Source organism: Ictalurus furcatus, chromosome 11 (genome assembly GCF_023375685.1).
Source record: "Ictalurus furcatus strain D&B chromosome 11, Billie_1.0, whole genome shotgun sequence".
Taxonomy (NCBI): Eukaryota; Metazoa; Chordata; class Actinopteri; order Siluriformes; family Ictaluridae; genus Ictalurus; species Ictalurus furcatus.
In genome coordinates, this window is record NC_071265.1 from 6967342 (window position 1) to 6984795 (window position 17454).

The 17454-nt window shown below is 41.1% G+C and overlaps 1 protein-coding gene across 3 annotated transcripts in view; it reads right to left on the reverse strand.

Annotated features, from left to right (window-relative positions):
- Nucleotides 1–17454, reverse strand: part of lrp8 (low density lipoprotein receptor-related protein 8, apolipoprotein e receptor) — a 199673-nt gene that overhangs the window by 19563 nt on the left and 162656 nt on the right. For all 3 annotated transcript variants that reach the window (XM_053636574.1, XM_053636573.1, XM_053636572.1), the window contains exons 10-13: nucleotides 11818–11989; nucleotides 7470–7697; nucleotides 5144–5262; nucleotides 3600–3739 (exon numbers count right to left, since the gene is read on the reverse strand). In XM_053636574.1, coding sequence (XP_053492549.1) covers nucleotides 3600–3739; nucleotides 5144–5262; nucleotides 7470–7697; nucleotides 11818–11989 — 659 coding nt within the window. The remainder of the gene's footprint in view (nucleotides 1–3599; nucleotides 3740–5143; nucleotides 5263–7469; nucleotides 7698–11817; nucleotides 11990–17454) is intronic.

A 17454-nucleotide genomic window follows, 5' to 3' on the forward strand; every position in this document is an offset into this window, starting at 1 on the left:
ATTGGGAGGATTGCTGAAAACAAACTTTACCCAGAGAATGTGGTCTTTGAGGAAAAATTGAGGGCATTTGTTCAGCTCTTCACAGTAGGAATGACTTTGTTCTTTAGCCACTGTTCATTCATCATGTTGAGTTCATGTTATTGCTCGTGCTAACTAAACGAACTTTTGAGAACTGTCCAAAACAGCATGCTAAGTTCCTAGAAACAGTGGAGTACGCTACTAGATTGAACAATAGTAAATGGTTTTGGAATAGTAGGCAGCATGTCATGTGCTCTATCTTGATTGTCAGCTACAGACCAAATCACAGTGAGTTATTTCAATGAATTTCCCACCTCATGTTGATAATGCTTACAGTTAAAAACTACCAAAAATATATTACCTCTGTTGCTACATAATACAAAAGATTCCCATATGGAATTCCACAGCTTTCACTGACACGCACCAGCTTGTGCAATAAAACTGATCATCACCTGATCGTCTTCCTGTAGGAGTGGTGTGTGATTTGAGAGCTTGACTTACTTACACTTATGGCAATTGGCAGACACCCTTATCCAGAGCAACTTCCATTTATCTCATATTATACAACTGAGCAGTTGAGGGCCCAGCAGTGACAACGTGGCAGTGCTGGGATTTGAACTCATGACCTTCCAATTAGACCTCCACTGCCTTAACCACTGAGCTACCACGGCCACAGTACTCATTACAGCACAGTGGAATTCTTTTCTTCGTATATATCCCAGCTTGTTAGGAAGGTGGGGTTAAGGCACAGGGTCAGCCATGATACAGCAACCCTGGAGCAGACAAGGTTAAGGGCCTTGCTCAAGGGCCCAACAGTGGCAGCTTGGCAGTACAGTGACCTTCTGATCAGTAACCCAGAGCCAAAACTGTGGCATATACAAGCGGAAAACAAGAGAAATATGACAAAGACAAAGAAATACAAAAAGAAAACCAAATGACAAAAACAGGAAAAGAAAAAAGGAAGAAAGAAAGAAAGAAAGAAAGAAAGAAAGATAAATAAAATCATAGAAAAATAAAGAAATGAATAAATAAGTAAGAAATATTTCATTTGCGGAAAAAGCAAAGCAGCACATTTTTGTGGACTCGGTGAACGTGTCGGTCTCATCTGCATACAGCTACAAATGGAACCAGGAGCAAGAACCCATTATGGAACTGCTGCAGAACTTCCACAGTGAAGTGGAGAAGTTTAGCAGTAGTTTAGAAGCAGCCTGGAGGGTTGTGCAGCAGCCTGGCACCTCATTTCTCAAACACACAGGACAAAAGTTAAAGAACGAGAGAGAAAGCCATTGTTTCCTCTGTGTGGGGTTTGGCTCCTGGGTGCTCTTGTGTTGAGTTGGCTCATTGACCGGCCTGTAGGAGGCAGAAGCTGATGTATGGTTTGGAGCTGCTGTCTTCCTCACGGCTCCTCTAGCGTCGCTTGCCTGTAAAGGATTTTAATTTGGTTTGTGTCTTTAGCTACTGCCAGCAAACTTGAGCCATTTATCTACTCTCCCACTGAGAAACACTTCTAACCACAGCAGGAGGGGATGTTTGTGTTTGTGTGTGTGTGTGTGTGTGTGTGTGTGTGTGTGTGTGTGTGCATATATTATGTGGGTGTTTTGTGTTTCATCTTCATTTACTGAAGCTATAATAGAAAGCAAGACATGGTAGCTAAACTAGCAAACCCTCTCTCTGGAAACATACAGATTAAATCCCTTGTGTCGTACATGTATTTCCTTTAGTGCTCCAACCCTCAGGGCACATTTTCACACTTTTCTGCTGTTCCACTTCCAAACAGTCTGTCTCACATATCTGCTACGGTTATATGTCAGAGATACAGTAACTGCTGTGTGTGTCTCAATAGTGAGTTGTGCCAGCCTCAATAAGCTCCATGCCTATAAAACATGTGCAGCTCTGCTTCATCAGAAAGAGCTACAGGTCCACATCCCCATTACCAACTGTACTGAAGCCAGAACATTCAACTGATTAGAACATTTCAACTGAAATACTGGCACACAAAAACATATATTCAATCTGTCTCTAAAATATGTCTCCACAGCTTTCCCTGGCACAAACCAGTTTGTGTGATAAAACTGATCATTAACTAAAGTCTTCCTGTAGGAGTGGTGTGTAATTTGAGCGTCTGGCATACACAACCATTCTCTTATCAGAAAACTACAGAAATATTCCAAAGAAAAGGAATGACAAAAAGAAAAAAAACAATGACAAAAAAAAAAACAGAAAAAAAGAGAACAAAAATAAGGAAAAAAGAAAAAAAAATTAAAGAGAATAAACCATGGAAAAACAAATACATAAATTAAACAAATTCATAAAATAAACAAATAAAAAGGAATTGCAAAAAACAAGAAAAAAAACAGAAAATGCAAAAATAGAAATAAATAAATAGATAAAGAAAGAAAGACAGATAGAGAGAAGGACTAAATAAAAAGAAATATCATATAATAGAAAATTTAAAGAAAACAATAAAAACTGAAAAAGACATAAACAGAACAGAAAAAGTAACAAAGAAAACAAACAAATAAAGAAACAAAGAAAAGGCAATAAAGACCAATAAAAAGGAATTACAAATTAAAGCTGCATGCAACATTTGATAATTTTTGCTCAGACAGGTCTCAAGACAATGTGAGCCAAATTTTGTGAAGATTGGACAAAATTTGGAGGAGGAGTAGCAAAAATGGCAGTTAGATGTAAGTATTTTTTAGTGTGTTATTGTTAATTTTGACCAGTAAGTGGCGCTGGCACAAAATTTGTTGCATAGCCTCAGGTCATAGTCTTGAAGATGCCTACTAAGTTTTGTGTCAGTGCGCAAAGTCGTTGCTGAGACACAGCCTCACATCCTCTTTGGTGGCTTCGCTATCAGATTCGTTGGAGAATTAAAAATTATTTTGATAACTTTTCTGAGGCTTACTCTAAAGATGACGTGTGCCAAATTTGCTGATGATTGGACAAATTTCAAGATGGCGGAAAATCAAATTAGTTACGTTCACTAGTTTATTTTCAGTACAGGATTTGCAGTGGGTGAGATGGAAGACAACACTGCCCCCTGTGGACCAAACAGTGTAAGTACACTGACATCATAGGGCGTGTTGAACTCATCTTGACCCAGAGAATCCAAGCATGCATGGCTTTTAAATTTTGGACAAAAGGTTCAAACGTACTTCCAAATTAGGCCCAAATTTGACCCGATGGTGACGCTAGAGCGTTGGCAGCACTTGGCCTAAATTTGGTCAGAGTGTACCTTAGTCCCTCCCCAATCGGTATGACAAATTTCACAACTTTTTACCAGATGGTTCTATGGGCTGCCATTGACACCCTACCAGAAGAAGAAGCAGAAGAAGAAGAAGAAGAAGAAGAAGAAGAAAAACAGAAAATGAAAGATAGAACCAAATAGTAAATAAAAGAAAGAAAGAATAGCAAAGAAAGAAAACAAAACAGAAAAAAGACAAAAATAAAACAAAAATAAAGAAGAGAAAGAAAAATTCATTACAAAATCAGAAAGAAAGAAAGAAAGAAAGAAAGAAAATCGTACAGCCTGATTGTCCGGTGTGTATAACAATTTTGCTGTAAGAGTACACGGTTACCTCAAACAGCGTGAGGGCGAACGGGTGGCCCAGGTGCTCTGTAGACGAGAGCAGAACCCTGCGATTATCCCCATTCAGGTCCACACTGGAGATGAGGTGGAGTTTGGAGTCTACCCAGTACAGACGTCTGCTGGACAAATCTGCTGGCAAAATTCAGCTGGTTACGGATACATTCAGATCCGTTTCAATTCAGATCCTGATAAAGGCAGAAATAGTTTTCATTCTAATACCAAAGTGTTGAAATGCGAAGGGTGGTATATTATGATCATTAAGTTATGGCAGACCAAATGGCAAATGGTTATACATGCAACACACCAAGACAAAAGAACTGTTGAGGTCATAAGTTTACATACACCTTGCAGAATCTGCAAAAATGTTAATTATTTAAAAAAATTGATAAAAATTGCATTTAGTTTTTTAATTAGTTCTGCCCTGCATAATCTATTTCACGTAACGGATGTTTACATATAGTGCACAAGACACAATAATAACTGAATTTACACAAATGAACCAGTTCAAAAGTTGATTCTTAATACTGTGTGTCGTTACATGGATGACCAACGACTGTTTTTATGTTTTGTGATAGTTGTTCATGAGTCCCTTGTTTGTCCTGAGCGGTTAAACTACCCACTGTTCTTCAGAAACATTTTCTTTCCAACAGCGGCTATATGATGTTGAGATCCATCGTTTCACAGTGAGGACAACTGAGGGACTTGTACATGACTATTACAAAAGGTGCAAACATTCACTGGCCGCTACTGTATTTGTAGCTGTCCTGTGAGTCGAGCAAAATCCTATGCCGTCCTCCTATTGGCGGCTTTTAGATGGGCGTCATAGCAACGCTCGATGTCTGAAACTGTAACCAAAAATTTCCAAACTGACACAACTTTATTGTCGAAAGTCTTTTGTCACAGTGCACTAAGCTGTGATTTAGTAAGCTGGTCGCATTATATATTCGAATCTAATTTAAACTCACGACCAAAAAATCCTTTTACAGCGCATAAATTTTGTCAACAGCAAAATTCGGCACTGAAATGTACAGTGTAAACCTGCCATTAAGGAGTCTGAAAACTGGTGAAAATATTGAAAGATACTGTTTATGTAATTCCATTAGATTTTGCCTAAACTTGTGGGAACAAGTGAGAAGAAAAGTGCCAGGCTGAGAAACTTCAATCCTGCTCTCAGGTGTTAACAGTCTTTCCTTTGTCGCCCTTGCATCTCAGGCTTTGTGCCAGATATTGTTTTTCTCCTTGCTCTTTGCATTCATCGAATGTCTCTCTCTGTCTCTCTCTCTCTCTTTCTTAAAAATACACATTGCAGCAAAGCATGACATGTTAAGAAGGGATTAACAAAAACAATCCCTTTTTAATGTTTCATGCTTTGCTTTCCTGCACGTCTTCCTTTTATCTTTCACTGCGTCTCCAGGTATTTCTCCCTATTTGTCAGAATTTCAATTCACTGACATTAAGTGATATAAAAAAAAAAGAAAAGAAAAAAAAATGAAGATGAAAGTTAAGCTTGTTCATGCACCAGCACCTTTTTACCTAAAGTAATCCCATTAGGCCATTCGATTCGCTCCGAGACCAGCACCTGGCGGTCCACGCCATTCAGCCCAGCCTTCTCAATTTTAGCCTGCACCCCCCAGTCTGACCAGTACATGAACCTGATGAGAAAAGTCAAAAAATACAAGTAAGAAATCATAATCGTCATGGTTTGACATCACAAAGTTGGTATTAGCCAATTATATTTATTGGCAGAAGTTACTTTAAGCAAAAAAAAAAAATCAATTGTTGCCGATTATTCTGTAAATTATATAAGCTGGAGCTGTAAAAATAAATGTTCCCTGAAGACGTCTATAAAACACCTCACAAATTTAATACGTGATACAGCTTCAGATCATCCAGATTGTAGAATCTGACTTACTCGCTTATGAGACTTCATCATATAAGGCATCTACGTACATAAGAAGTTTTATTTTTTTCAAATGTAATAACAAACCTGATTTAAATCTAGAAAAATCCATATAGTTTAAATAGGTTTCATATATTTTATACCACAATACTGATGAATGCTCAATTCTAATGAATGGTGGTTAAACGGTTTCAAATAATTTTCCATAAAAGCAGCTCTGACAAAAATTCTGGCTGCAAGTCAAATCACAGGTTTATATTAACGCACTCATTCATTACCGTTTCTGTAGTAACAACTTACACAGGGACTTGTATCAGGACCCTACACGTAAACAGAATTTAGAAACGTGTTGTTATTGAACAAAGACAATCTAGAATTGTTGACAAGGTGAAGCTTTCTATAAGGAGAGAAGTAGAAGTAGTAGAGTTATTTACAGAAGTAGTATCCAGTATCCAGTAACAGTCAAAAGTCAAAAAACAGGAAAAGCTTTAACTTTAAGTTGGATAAGCCAAATGCTGCACGGGAAAATCCAAGGATGGTGGACATTCTACTTTCAGTTGTTTTTTTATTTATTTATTATAACAATCTGCATATTTTTGATCTTAATAACATCAAGAAAAAACCTGATTACAGATGCTAAAATGTAAATTATATATTTTTTCTACATCACTAGGTTTTCATCAGTGATATTTTGGCATCTGGTCTTAACTAATTTATCTACTATGCACTTGCAAGCACCCGTTTGAACACCAAATATAGAAATCTGACACACTATGGCCAAAATGCTGGCTGAATGTGCACCATCTGGGGCAAGGCATAGCCCATTTTTTTTGCACTGTACAACTTGCCAACCCCACTCTACCATGTCCATCAATGAAAAACAGATGAAGGACCACTGCTGGCCAGATATTATTTTGGTCATAACTTTTTCTCAGCACTGACACTGTAGTACAGCAAGTCAAGTCAGGCACAGCAGTGCTACTGGGGTTTAAAACATCTTAGTTCAGAAATTGACGTCATGTGGTGCGTTGAACACGTCTTGACCCGGGGAATCCAGGGATGCCTCGATTTGAATTTTTGGATACAAGGTTCAAAGGTTATGACCATAAAAATACTTCCAAAAATAAAGAGGTCAGAAACTAAAATTGCTGAATGGCTAGAGCATGGTATTCTCTGTACATGTAGAAGAAGGAGGAACAAGGTAGGCACTTTGTCCACAGGCAGCAATTAGTTCTCATGTGGACATGCTCTCTAGGGCTCATTTGCATCCATTTCCTCTACTTCGATAATTTGATTGAAAGAGGCTCAAGGGGATGGATAGAGACGTTATAATGGAGAAAGGGAGCGATTGAGAGTTCTAGAGCCTGGTTGAAAATGTACCATGTCATGCATTGGAAGGCTGGCATGGTTTGGGTCCAGAGCATCCTATGATGAAACATTTCAGACTCAAAACGGAAAAAGCCATCCTCATCGAGCGACCACAGATAGTGTGATTATAAATCATTTATTTTATATAACTGTATACTATAGATTCAAGTGTTTTGAAAGGATGAAAATGATTTTAATCATATATTAACACCATTACAGTCACCAGATTTTAAAGTTAGGAGATATTGTAGAGTGACATCACTATCATCAAAACTTCAACTGAGGGAATATTTTCTGGAGGAATGGTGTTCATCACCCCTGTACAGTTCCAGAGAGCTGTAGAATCTATGCTGAGGCACAGTAATGCTGTTCTGGTGGCTTGTGGGGACCCGAAACCTTAGTAAGTTACCTTATATTGTTTTTATCTTTAATACATTTATATACTAGTGGTACTACGAGAAATTCAGTCAATGTGTTTTTTTTTTATTATTATTTATTTGACACATTTACCACCCTATTTGGCACTAATAACATTTTCATCAGTGAATAGGATTTATGTATGGGGAAAAAAAGTTTCCACTCCTCTCTCACCCTTGTCTGGGGTCAAGAGCAATCGCCCGTGGTTCCCTCAGCTCATTATCAACCAACACTTTTCTCTTTTTTCCATCAGTAGTAGCAACGGAGATGCTTTTGTGTCCGGAATCAGTCCAGTAGATGTTATTGTGGACCCAATCGACAGCTATGCCTTCTGGGGAATGTAGTGCTGAATCGATAAGCGTGACCTGCTCAGATGAGTTACTGGCTTTGTTGATGTATGCACTGCAAAACAACACACACACAAACACACACACATTGACATCAATTTGATCATGACAAGTCGCATAGTACTACATGTCTGCCAAATTGCATCATGAATGAGTATCTCGTAAAACACTCTCTCATTGCCAGATATTATTTTTATTCATGCACCAGGATTAAAACAATACAGCATCTGCATACCTTTGAAATAACGATGGTGGGACATTAATGTTATCCACCATCCATTTGACATCTATGGAATAACATATGACAGCACTTTAAGGGAATGATCATTAGAAAGCAACTCACTGTTACTCCATCAGTGCGGTGGGACTTCACAACCTGGTAATGTTCTATCTGTGGTGAATGCATGGTGCAGGTGCTGCTCTACATTGGTGCCAGTTCTCAAATGGCCCTGTCTCTCCTTTTCATGTACTGAGGCTGCAAGCCTCTCTCTCTCTTTTTTTTTTTTTAAACAAGTGATAGCTTGAATGACAAGCTAAGAAGCTTATATTAGTTGGAGAAAGTGTTCTGTCCCCATTTCCACATTTTCAGTGACACACAAATAAACACAAATAAAATAAACTGTCTGTTAGTGGAGAAGAGTATACATTAATGACAGCATTTCAAAGGTATCTGGACTAATTCCTGGGTGACACTAGAGGATAATTGGGCCAGTTTTGAGGCAGATTTACCCCTCCCAACGATCCCAAATGGTGTCTAGATTTCAGGTTGGCAGGTCTAGATGACAGGGTTAATATTATATTAATCTTATAGTGTGGCATAAATTTGATGGCGAATTAAATGCACAGTATAGATACTGATATACAACCAAAGGTTTGTGGATAAAGTGGGGTCCATGAAGACATGGTTTGCCATGGCCTGTACAGACCCCTGACCTCAACCCCACTGAAAACCTTTGGAACACCGACTGCACCCCAGGCCTCCTCACCAGACATCAGTGCCTGACCTCACTAATGCTCTTGTGGCTGAATGGGCAAATCCCCACAGCCACGCTCCAAAATCTAGCAGGGATGTCCTGATCCGATATCAAAGAAGCATTTTTTTAACTGATCGGTATCGGCTTTATTAAGCACTAACCTAAGCCCGATCCTTTGTTTTTACTTCAGCTGTCACGGAGAGCACAATTTGTGGCAGGACTACGTGGCTAAAATGTCTGCAGTGTAAGCATTTCGGGAGGCGGTAACAACAGAGCTGCGTTCAATACTCCCAATTCAATACAGCACCTGAAAAGTCAACACTCAATGGAATACAGCAAGTTCAAGTCTGCATCGAAGCAACACTGTCACGTAACGGTGGCAAAGACGTATGCAAGTGCAGACATTTATTGTGTAAAGTGCAAAACAAACCATCAAAATTGTGAAAACCAGAACCATAAACACGAGACACAAGGCAAAAAAGGCTAACTATTGCAAGGCTGCAGCACACACAACGACAATGACGCTTGACAACAATAACAACAAACGCTTGACCAAGAAACACACAGAAGCTAGACTTAAATAGGGGTGCTGATTATGGGTAACACAATGCAGGTGTGAGTGAGACATGTGACATGTGACAGGGCCCTGCTATAGGGGATGTAGTCCGGCACTGATTTAGGCATAACCATGACAAACACACACTGGAGGATACTTTTAAAAGGAAAGAAAAATTTCCTTTCCTGGAATTGTTAAGATAGGTGCCATTTTAGTTTGTTTACTTTGTTATTTTGTGAAAAAAAAAAAAAAAGGTACTTTATGTATCATCAAAAACGCAATATTAAATGACTCGGATCGTGATTCAGGGCAAAAAAACTTGATTGGGACAGCCCTGATCTATTGGAAAGGCTTCCCAGATGAGTGGTGGTTATTATAACAGCAAAAGGGAGACTAAATCTGGAAAGGTATGTTAAAAAGCACATTTGGGTGTGATAATCTGGTGTCCACAAACTTTTGACCATATAGTGCATGTGTGTAAATTACGTCTGTTTGTTCAAGGATTTGACAAAGATGAATTGGATGAAGTGGAGCAGCAGATTGTCTCCCTAATTGCTTCTGCTACTGTTTGCTTGAAACATCTTGGCTGAAATGTCACATCTCATCGACCCAAAATGATGCTAATCAGGATTAATTAGAGTAACCGCAACCTCAGCATGGCCTATAAATCATCAGCATGCAAGGAGGACCATTCAGTGCCCACTCCTAAAATAGCATTAAAACTTTCAACAAGTACCAGAACAAGTAACAGAGTACGCTAATAGTTAACAAATATGCTTTTAGGAAATGTTTCTTTTTCCAATCAGCAAATGTAACCAAAGCAAAGTCACAAAGTGAACTATGGGGCAGTATTTGCATGAAACTGGCAAATAGCCTCTTCACATCTATTGTGCTGCGGTGAGTTTATACAATGGGAACACACTGCTAGTGAAATGCAACTGAACTCTGTGAGAGCCTTTGGCTAAGTGCTGCTAGTGGTGTTGAGTGGTTTCCCTTGCTATACCACCCCACCAGATCTGGTCTTCCTCAGCACTATCTGTACAGAGTATTCCACAACATCCATCGTCTGACCAGCTAGTGGGTTGAGTCCACATACTGTTAGAATGGCTGAGTGGTTTTCCCTTACCATATGCTGATTAATGTTTAGTCTGGACCTCTTCATGGATGCCATGTCCACACATGTCCACATACTGTGATTCTCCTTCGTGTAGGTGGACAGCCCACTTGAACAGGATGCTCTGGCACACAACTGGCCTCACCATCTTCGATACACACAGACCTGTTCATGGCCCCAAGATGGCAGGCAAGACCTTAGTTTCTACTGCTGCTTTCGCAAGAGCTAAGGAGCTTAGAGGTTCTAAATTGATCTCTGACCTGTCCAAAATCCTAGTGTGGGAGCTCCACTAAAGTCTCTTAGGGCCCCTCCTTACAAGCATATGCAGAGTAGAAGAACTGCATGCTCTGGGGATAAGCTTGCAGTATATATTGTGGTTGAATCCAGGATTTCAGCCCAAGGATATACCTCCCAATTTTGTAAAACTATCAAGTGTCCATGCACTATAAAGAACATTCCTTTTTGTGCCAGGAATTTACCCTATGGCACTATTTAGACAAGGGCCATTCAGTCCTTAGACCTACTCTTTATCTCTCGTGGAGGTAGGACAATAGGGGTCCTCTTGTCTAAACTGCGACTGGCCCACTGGATGGTGGATGTCAATACAATGGTCTATAGACGGTCTGGCCATCCAGCCCCTCCCGTTACATACCATTCTTGGTAAAGAAGTAACATCTGTGAAACTAAATACTAAACATCTGGTTGTTGTAAATTAATTTTTCTGAGTATGCAAACCTTTGCACTCAACTATATATTCAGTTTAATTCCATTTTTTTACATTCTTAAAATTCATTTTAAACAGAAGCAATGCTTATAATAGTTCAACAACCTCCAAGCTCTCGGATTTTAATTAGCCACCCGTTTTGGCCAAATGCTAGTTACAGTCTTGGCCTTTTCTGATGACAGTCTGGTACTTAACCTCAGCCCCTTTCAGGAGAACGGTTCCTAACAGTGTAATTCTTATGCAAAAGTGTCTGCTATGTGACCTATTAATACATGTTCCAGTCTTCTATTCATTTCAGATGAAAATGGAAAAATGTAACTTATATGCATAGACACACACACTGATCTAGTCCAGAGCTGATGAATATTATTCAGCAGAACTCCACTAGTTAGGAGTCATGCTTTGTCGGAGGAAAGATGTAGCGATGCGGGGGGCAGGGAAAGACTGAGAGAATGAGAGAGGGCGGCACCTTACCACACACTCCAAATTCCAGCCAATTATCGTATACCAGTTCATACACACATGATGTGAAGAGACTTCAGCCTCAGCAATAAGCAGCCAGATGCCCTGCTTTAGGCTTATCATGGTGATTAGGCTTAATTACAAGCAATCACAGCATCATTAACATCAGACAACTGTCAAGCTGTTCATCAGTAGCCACCCAGCAGTGAGCATATGTGAAAGTGAACATGTCTAAGAGACGCCTTAATATCACCAAACGACTACTACTTTCTCTAAACATACTCTTTGCGGTGGATTTTTACACAGATATGTAACCCATTATCATTATGTCTGTTCACAGTGTACCTGAAGATCTTGCGATGGAAAAGGTCACACCAGTACATCTTGTTTGTGGTGACGTCCACGTCCAATGCCACAGCATTTTTCAGGGTGGGTGCCACCTGCGTGTAGTCCCTCCTCACCAGGTCAATCCGCCGGATCTCGTGGCGGTTGGTGAACATCAGGTATGGACTTTGACCTGTGTGGAAGACCACAGAGACATCCATTAAGATGGAGAAGGAGAAAATGGAGCTTCTTAGGTTTCGGAGTTATGTGATCTCAGTAACCGAGATCATTTAAAGTGAATGCAGATTGCTCTTACATTAATACAATCCCCATATAACTCTCGGGGCTTTTTCACTAATAGACTCCAGCATGCATACCTAGATCTTACAGTACAACTTTACTGGTGGTACCTGAATCCTTTTCTATTAACAAGGTGCTCATTTTGGTTCCAAGGCTGATGCATAATCATGAGCTGTTCCATGTGATTTTTATTGCAAATAAGTCAGGTCTCACCCGGCAAAATCAGGTCTAGGACCATAGGCACACAGTGAACTTGCATTACATTTCTATGTCATTAAATTGCATTAAATTCACAAAATGCTTGTTTGTGTGTGTGTGTGAGTGCACACATGGAGTGTCTCGAGGCAATTAGCCTGCGGTGTGTGTCAGAACATGTGTGTCTACCTCCGGAAAGCTTAATCAGTGTAGTTTGGTGACTCAGTCATGCCACCAGACAGCAACAGCAATCCCATTAAATTCAACTTCCCTATACCCTGAACTCACACTCTGTGAACTCAAGTTTCAGAAAGAGACACACACATTTTGTGCATTCTCCTTCCCTGGGTCTGTATCAGCCATTAACCTTGTCCTTAATGATCATTCTAAATCTACATTATTAGACAGTCTTGCATTACTTCCAGGGACATGTTCCTCATTTCGTGTGCTCTACGTGTGTTGTGACAAATCCCAAACCCCACCCATGCATTATAACTGTCACTGAGAAGGCCAAGCTTCTGACAAGAGAAGGCTGGAGTCACTGAGTTAGCTGGGGATCAGAAAATATTTCAGATAGATGCTGACACTGGAACCTCAGGGGGAAACAGATACAATGTGAAATGTTACATGACCTTAACAAATAATGAGTAACGGTGGTAAAATGAAATGAAAAACAAAACATGTTGTTCTTCCCTCAGATTGACCTGAGCTAGCTAACATATAGTTTTTAACTGATATAGTCATTGTATCGCTAATGTAAGAAAAGTATTATTAAAGGTTAGTCTTAGCTAAACAATCCATAATACTAGTTTTAAAATAATAGTTTTTAACAGCAACAATGTTAAGCTAGTAGGCATTTAGCATGCCAGCTAACTTTAGGGTGTTGAGACTTTAATTACACAAAACTACTCCTGTAAAAAACTGCAGTCTCAACACTGCAAAGGTAGCTGGCATGCCGAACTATAACTATCTAACCGTTTTAAGTGATAGAGTTACTGTAGAACTCATTATTAATTTTTGTCTTAGCCGAACAATCCACATAAAATCCACATGGTTTTGGTTTGGATGGTTTGGCAGAGATGGTTCAGCAAAGACAAGCTTGCTATCTAACATTTACCTCTAGGGTTGGGGTTCGATTCCTGATTCCGCCCTGTTTGTGTGGAGTATGCATGTTTTCCCCGGACTGTGGGGGTATCCTCCGGGTACTCCGGTTTCCTCCCACAGTCCAATGACAAGTGTTGTAGGCTGATTGGCATCTCTAAATTTTCCGTAGTGTGTGTGTACAATTGTGCCCTGCGATGGGTTGGCACCCGTTCCAGGGTGCCTTGTGCCCTGAGTCCCCTGGGATAGGCTCCACGCTCCCCATGACCCTGTTTAGGATAAGCAGTTCAGAAAATGGATGGATGGATAGAAGTTCCTGTAAGCTTGAAACAGTCTAGCCATTCTCCTTTGCCCAAAGAACTGCTGCTCACTGGATGGTTTTTTTTTTGCACCATTATGTGTAAACTCAAGATACTACTGTCTCAGTAGATCAGCCATTTCTGAAACACGCAAACCAGTCGATCTGATACCAACAATCATGATCACATTTCCCCCATTCTGATGTTTGATATGAACATTAGAAGAGAAGATTGGCAGTTCTCCCAACACCCGCACTCTCTTCAAAACCATTTCTTCTCTTCTCTGTCCCCCTCCTCCCCTTCCCCTACCTCTCTCACTGCAGATGACTTTGCCACTTTCTTTTCCAACAAGGTAATATCAATCAGGAACCAGTTCACAACCCCAGACATGCATTGACCGGCTCCTCCTCTATGTAACTCCCAACTGACTTCCTTCTCTCCACTCTCAGAGACTGATGTCTCTAAACTTCTCCTCTCTAGCCGTCCCATAACCTGTCGTCTTGACCCTATCCCTTCTCACCTTCTTCAGTCCATCTCTCCCACACTATTACCTGCACTATTACACATCTTCAACACATCCCTCTCTACTGGCACATACCCTACCTCATTTAAGCAGGCCCAGGTTACCCCACTGCTTAAAAAACCATCACTTAACCCTGCTGTGGTTGACAAATACAGACCTGTTTCCCTCCTCCCTTTTCTTTCCAAAATTTTTGAAAGAGCCGTTTTTAACCAACTCTCCAATTTTCTCACACAGAACAACCTCCTGGACACCAAGCAATCTGGCTTCAAGAGCAATCACTCCACGGAGACTGCTCTGCTTTCCATCAATGAAGCCTTACAACCAGCAAGAGCAACCTCTAGATCATCTGTCCTCATCTTACTCGACCTCTCTGCTGCTTTCGACACTGTGAACTATCAGATCCTCCTGTCAACTCTCTCCAGCGTGGGCATCGCCGAAACGGTTCTGCGCTGGGTGGAATCCTATCTCTCGGACAGATCCTTCAGGGTATCGTGGAGGGGAGGTATTTCTGAAACTCAGCAACTCACAAATGGCATTCCACAGGGGTCAGTTCTGGGTCCACTGCTCTTTTCTATCTACACTACATCTCTAGGGCAGGTGATTGAGTCTCATGGCTTCCCATATCACTGCTATGCTGATGACACCCAGCTCTATTTGTCCTTCCAGCCTGACGATCAAGCCGTCTCTGCATGTCTCTCTGCTTGCCTGTCGGACATCTCGGTCTGGATAAGGGGACACCACCTTTGCTCAACCAGGCAAAATCTGAGCTTCTCGTCATCCCAGCCTGTCCCTCAATCAACCACAACCTCACTATACAGCTCGGCTCAACCACACTCAAGCCAACCAGGATGGCCAGGAACCTTGGGGTGATTCTCGATGACAGCTTGACCTTTACAGACCACATCTCAACAACTGCACGTCCTTGTAGGATCCTGTACAACATCAAGAAAATCAGACCCTACCTCACTGAACAGGCTACACAGATACTAGTCCAGGCTCTTGTTAAATCAAAACTGGACTACTGCATCTCACTACTCTCGGGCCTCCCGGCCAGCTCCATCAAGCCCCTCCAAATGATTCAGAATGGAACAGCATGCCTCGTCTTCAACCAGCCCAAGAGAACCCATGTCACACCCCTCTTCATCTCCCTCCACTGGCTTCCTGTAGCCGCCCGCATCAAATTCAAGGCCTTGATGCTCACGTACAAGACCTTGTCTGGAACAGCACCCGCCTACCTCAACTCTCACCTGAAGGCTTACGTTCCCTCACGCAAGCTGCGATCAATCAACGACTGACGCTTAGTAGTGCCTACTCAGCGTGGCTCAAGGTCCCTTTCAAGAACATTCAAACTAACTGTTCCTCAGTGGTGGAATGAACTTCCAACCTCAATCTGGACCGCAGAATCTCTCACCATCTACAAAAAACAGCTAAAGACCCACCTCTTCCGTCAACACCTAACCAACCCATAAAAAAAATAAATAAAAAATCTCCTCTGGCACTTACACCTCTACTCTGCGCACTTTGCTTCTTCTGGAACTCAATTAACAGATCTTGTATGGTAGCACTACTTGTATTGTTCTCTGCTTGATATATCGCTTTGCTTGTATTTTCTCATTTGTAAGTCGCTTTGGATAAAAGTGTCTGCTAAATGAATAAATGTAAATGTAAATGTAAACATTAACTGAAGCTCTTGACCTGTATCTGCATGATTATCATCGGATAATTGCATCAATGAGCAGGGGTATGGGTGTAGCTATTAAAGTGGCCAGTGAGTGTAGCTCTAAAATGCTGGTATGTTTGCTAAAGTGCTCTAGGCAAAAGCAGATATCAATGGTTGGTAAGCAGAAGCACTGATTGGACAGCCAAGAAAATAAGGAGGTTTGGGAAGCTGGAGGCTATTGCCAAAGGTAGAACAAGTGAGGAAGAATGGAAAAGGAAGAGGAAGTAAGGGGCTGTGTAACATAGAAAAAGACAGCAAGACAGCAATATAAATCCCGATAGAAACAGACAGATGGCGAGAGATTTTCAGCAGGTGCTGTGTGATGGTGAAAGAACGTGTAGAGCATTCAGGTCTGACAGTGATGGAAAAAAGATGAGCAAGGCTGATAGATGAGGTCTTATAAATCACCCCTCATTCTTTCTTCTTCTGTTCCCCACTCCCCAGCAAGCTGTGAATATTTCAGCCTGTGATCTCACTAAAGCCAAGCTGCTTTGGCTGGCTCTCAGGGTCTCCAGCGAGTGGCCCCCAGGCCACGACTCAGACTGTGAGACCCTGCTATAATAGAGGGGACTTGTGGGAGAAGAAACATTTCATTCCATGTCTCCTAGTCCCTCATGTGCCACTGCACTGCGAGCAAATATTTTCATTTTCAGCCCGAGTTCAGGATTCAATCATTTCCCACATCTGCTGGATTTGCTGCCATCAATCTGAACAGCCTCATCTAAGATGTACAACGTGGCAAAGAGAGAATGAAAGCGATAGAGGAGAGAAAATGGGGGGGGGGGGGTGAGGCAAATCCCTCAAACTTGTGCTGAGATGAGAAGAGGATAATAAAACTGTAACATCATTGATACGGCCACTTCACCACTGAATGGACTGCATTAGATCAGCAAGTGGCCTCCATCATTCACATAATGTACTCTTAATGATATTTATCACTCAGTGTTTATTCATCTCTATGTCTCAGTGCTACGGTGATCTCATTCCTCCGTATTCTGACTCCATCGTGTCAATACCTAGAGCTTTGATCAACAGAGCATATGACTGAGGCGGACCAGGGGGCGGGGCATTTGTATTTCAATCACAGTGCAGCGCATTATCCAATTTTACCACTCTGCCATGATTATGCCCAGAATTCTTTCTTCCTTCACTGCTTTCATTTTCTATTTATTCTTTCTTCCCTTTCTCTATCTCTCCATTATCCCCTCCATCAATTACTCTCGCTCTAACACTTCATCTATCCATCCATCCCTCTCCCCATCTTATCTCTCCATCTCTCTATTCTGCCTCTTTCATTTCTCTATTCGTCACTTCTCTTAATTTTTCCATTTTCCCACTCTTGCTTCTTCTATCTATCCATCTGTCCCTCTCTCCATCTTATTTATTCCATCTCTCAATTCATCCCTCTGTATCTCCCTTTTCCCTTCATCTTTTAACATCTCCAGCCATCTCCCCTCTCTTCATTCTTAACGTTCTCTCTCTCCATTCTTTCCTCTCTTCAGTCTTTCCTCTGTCCACTC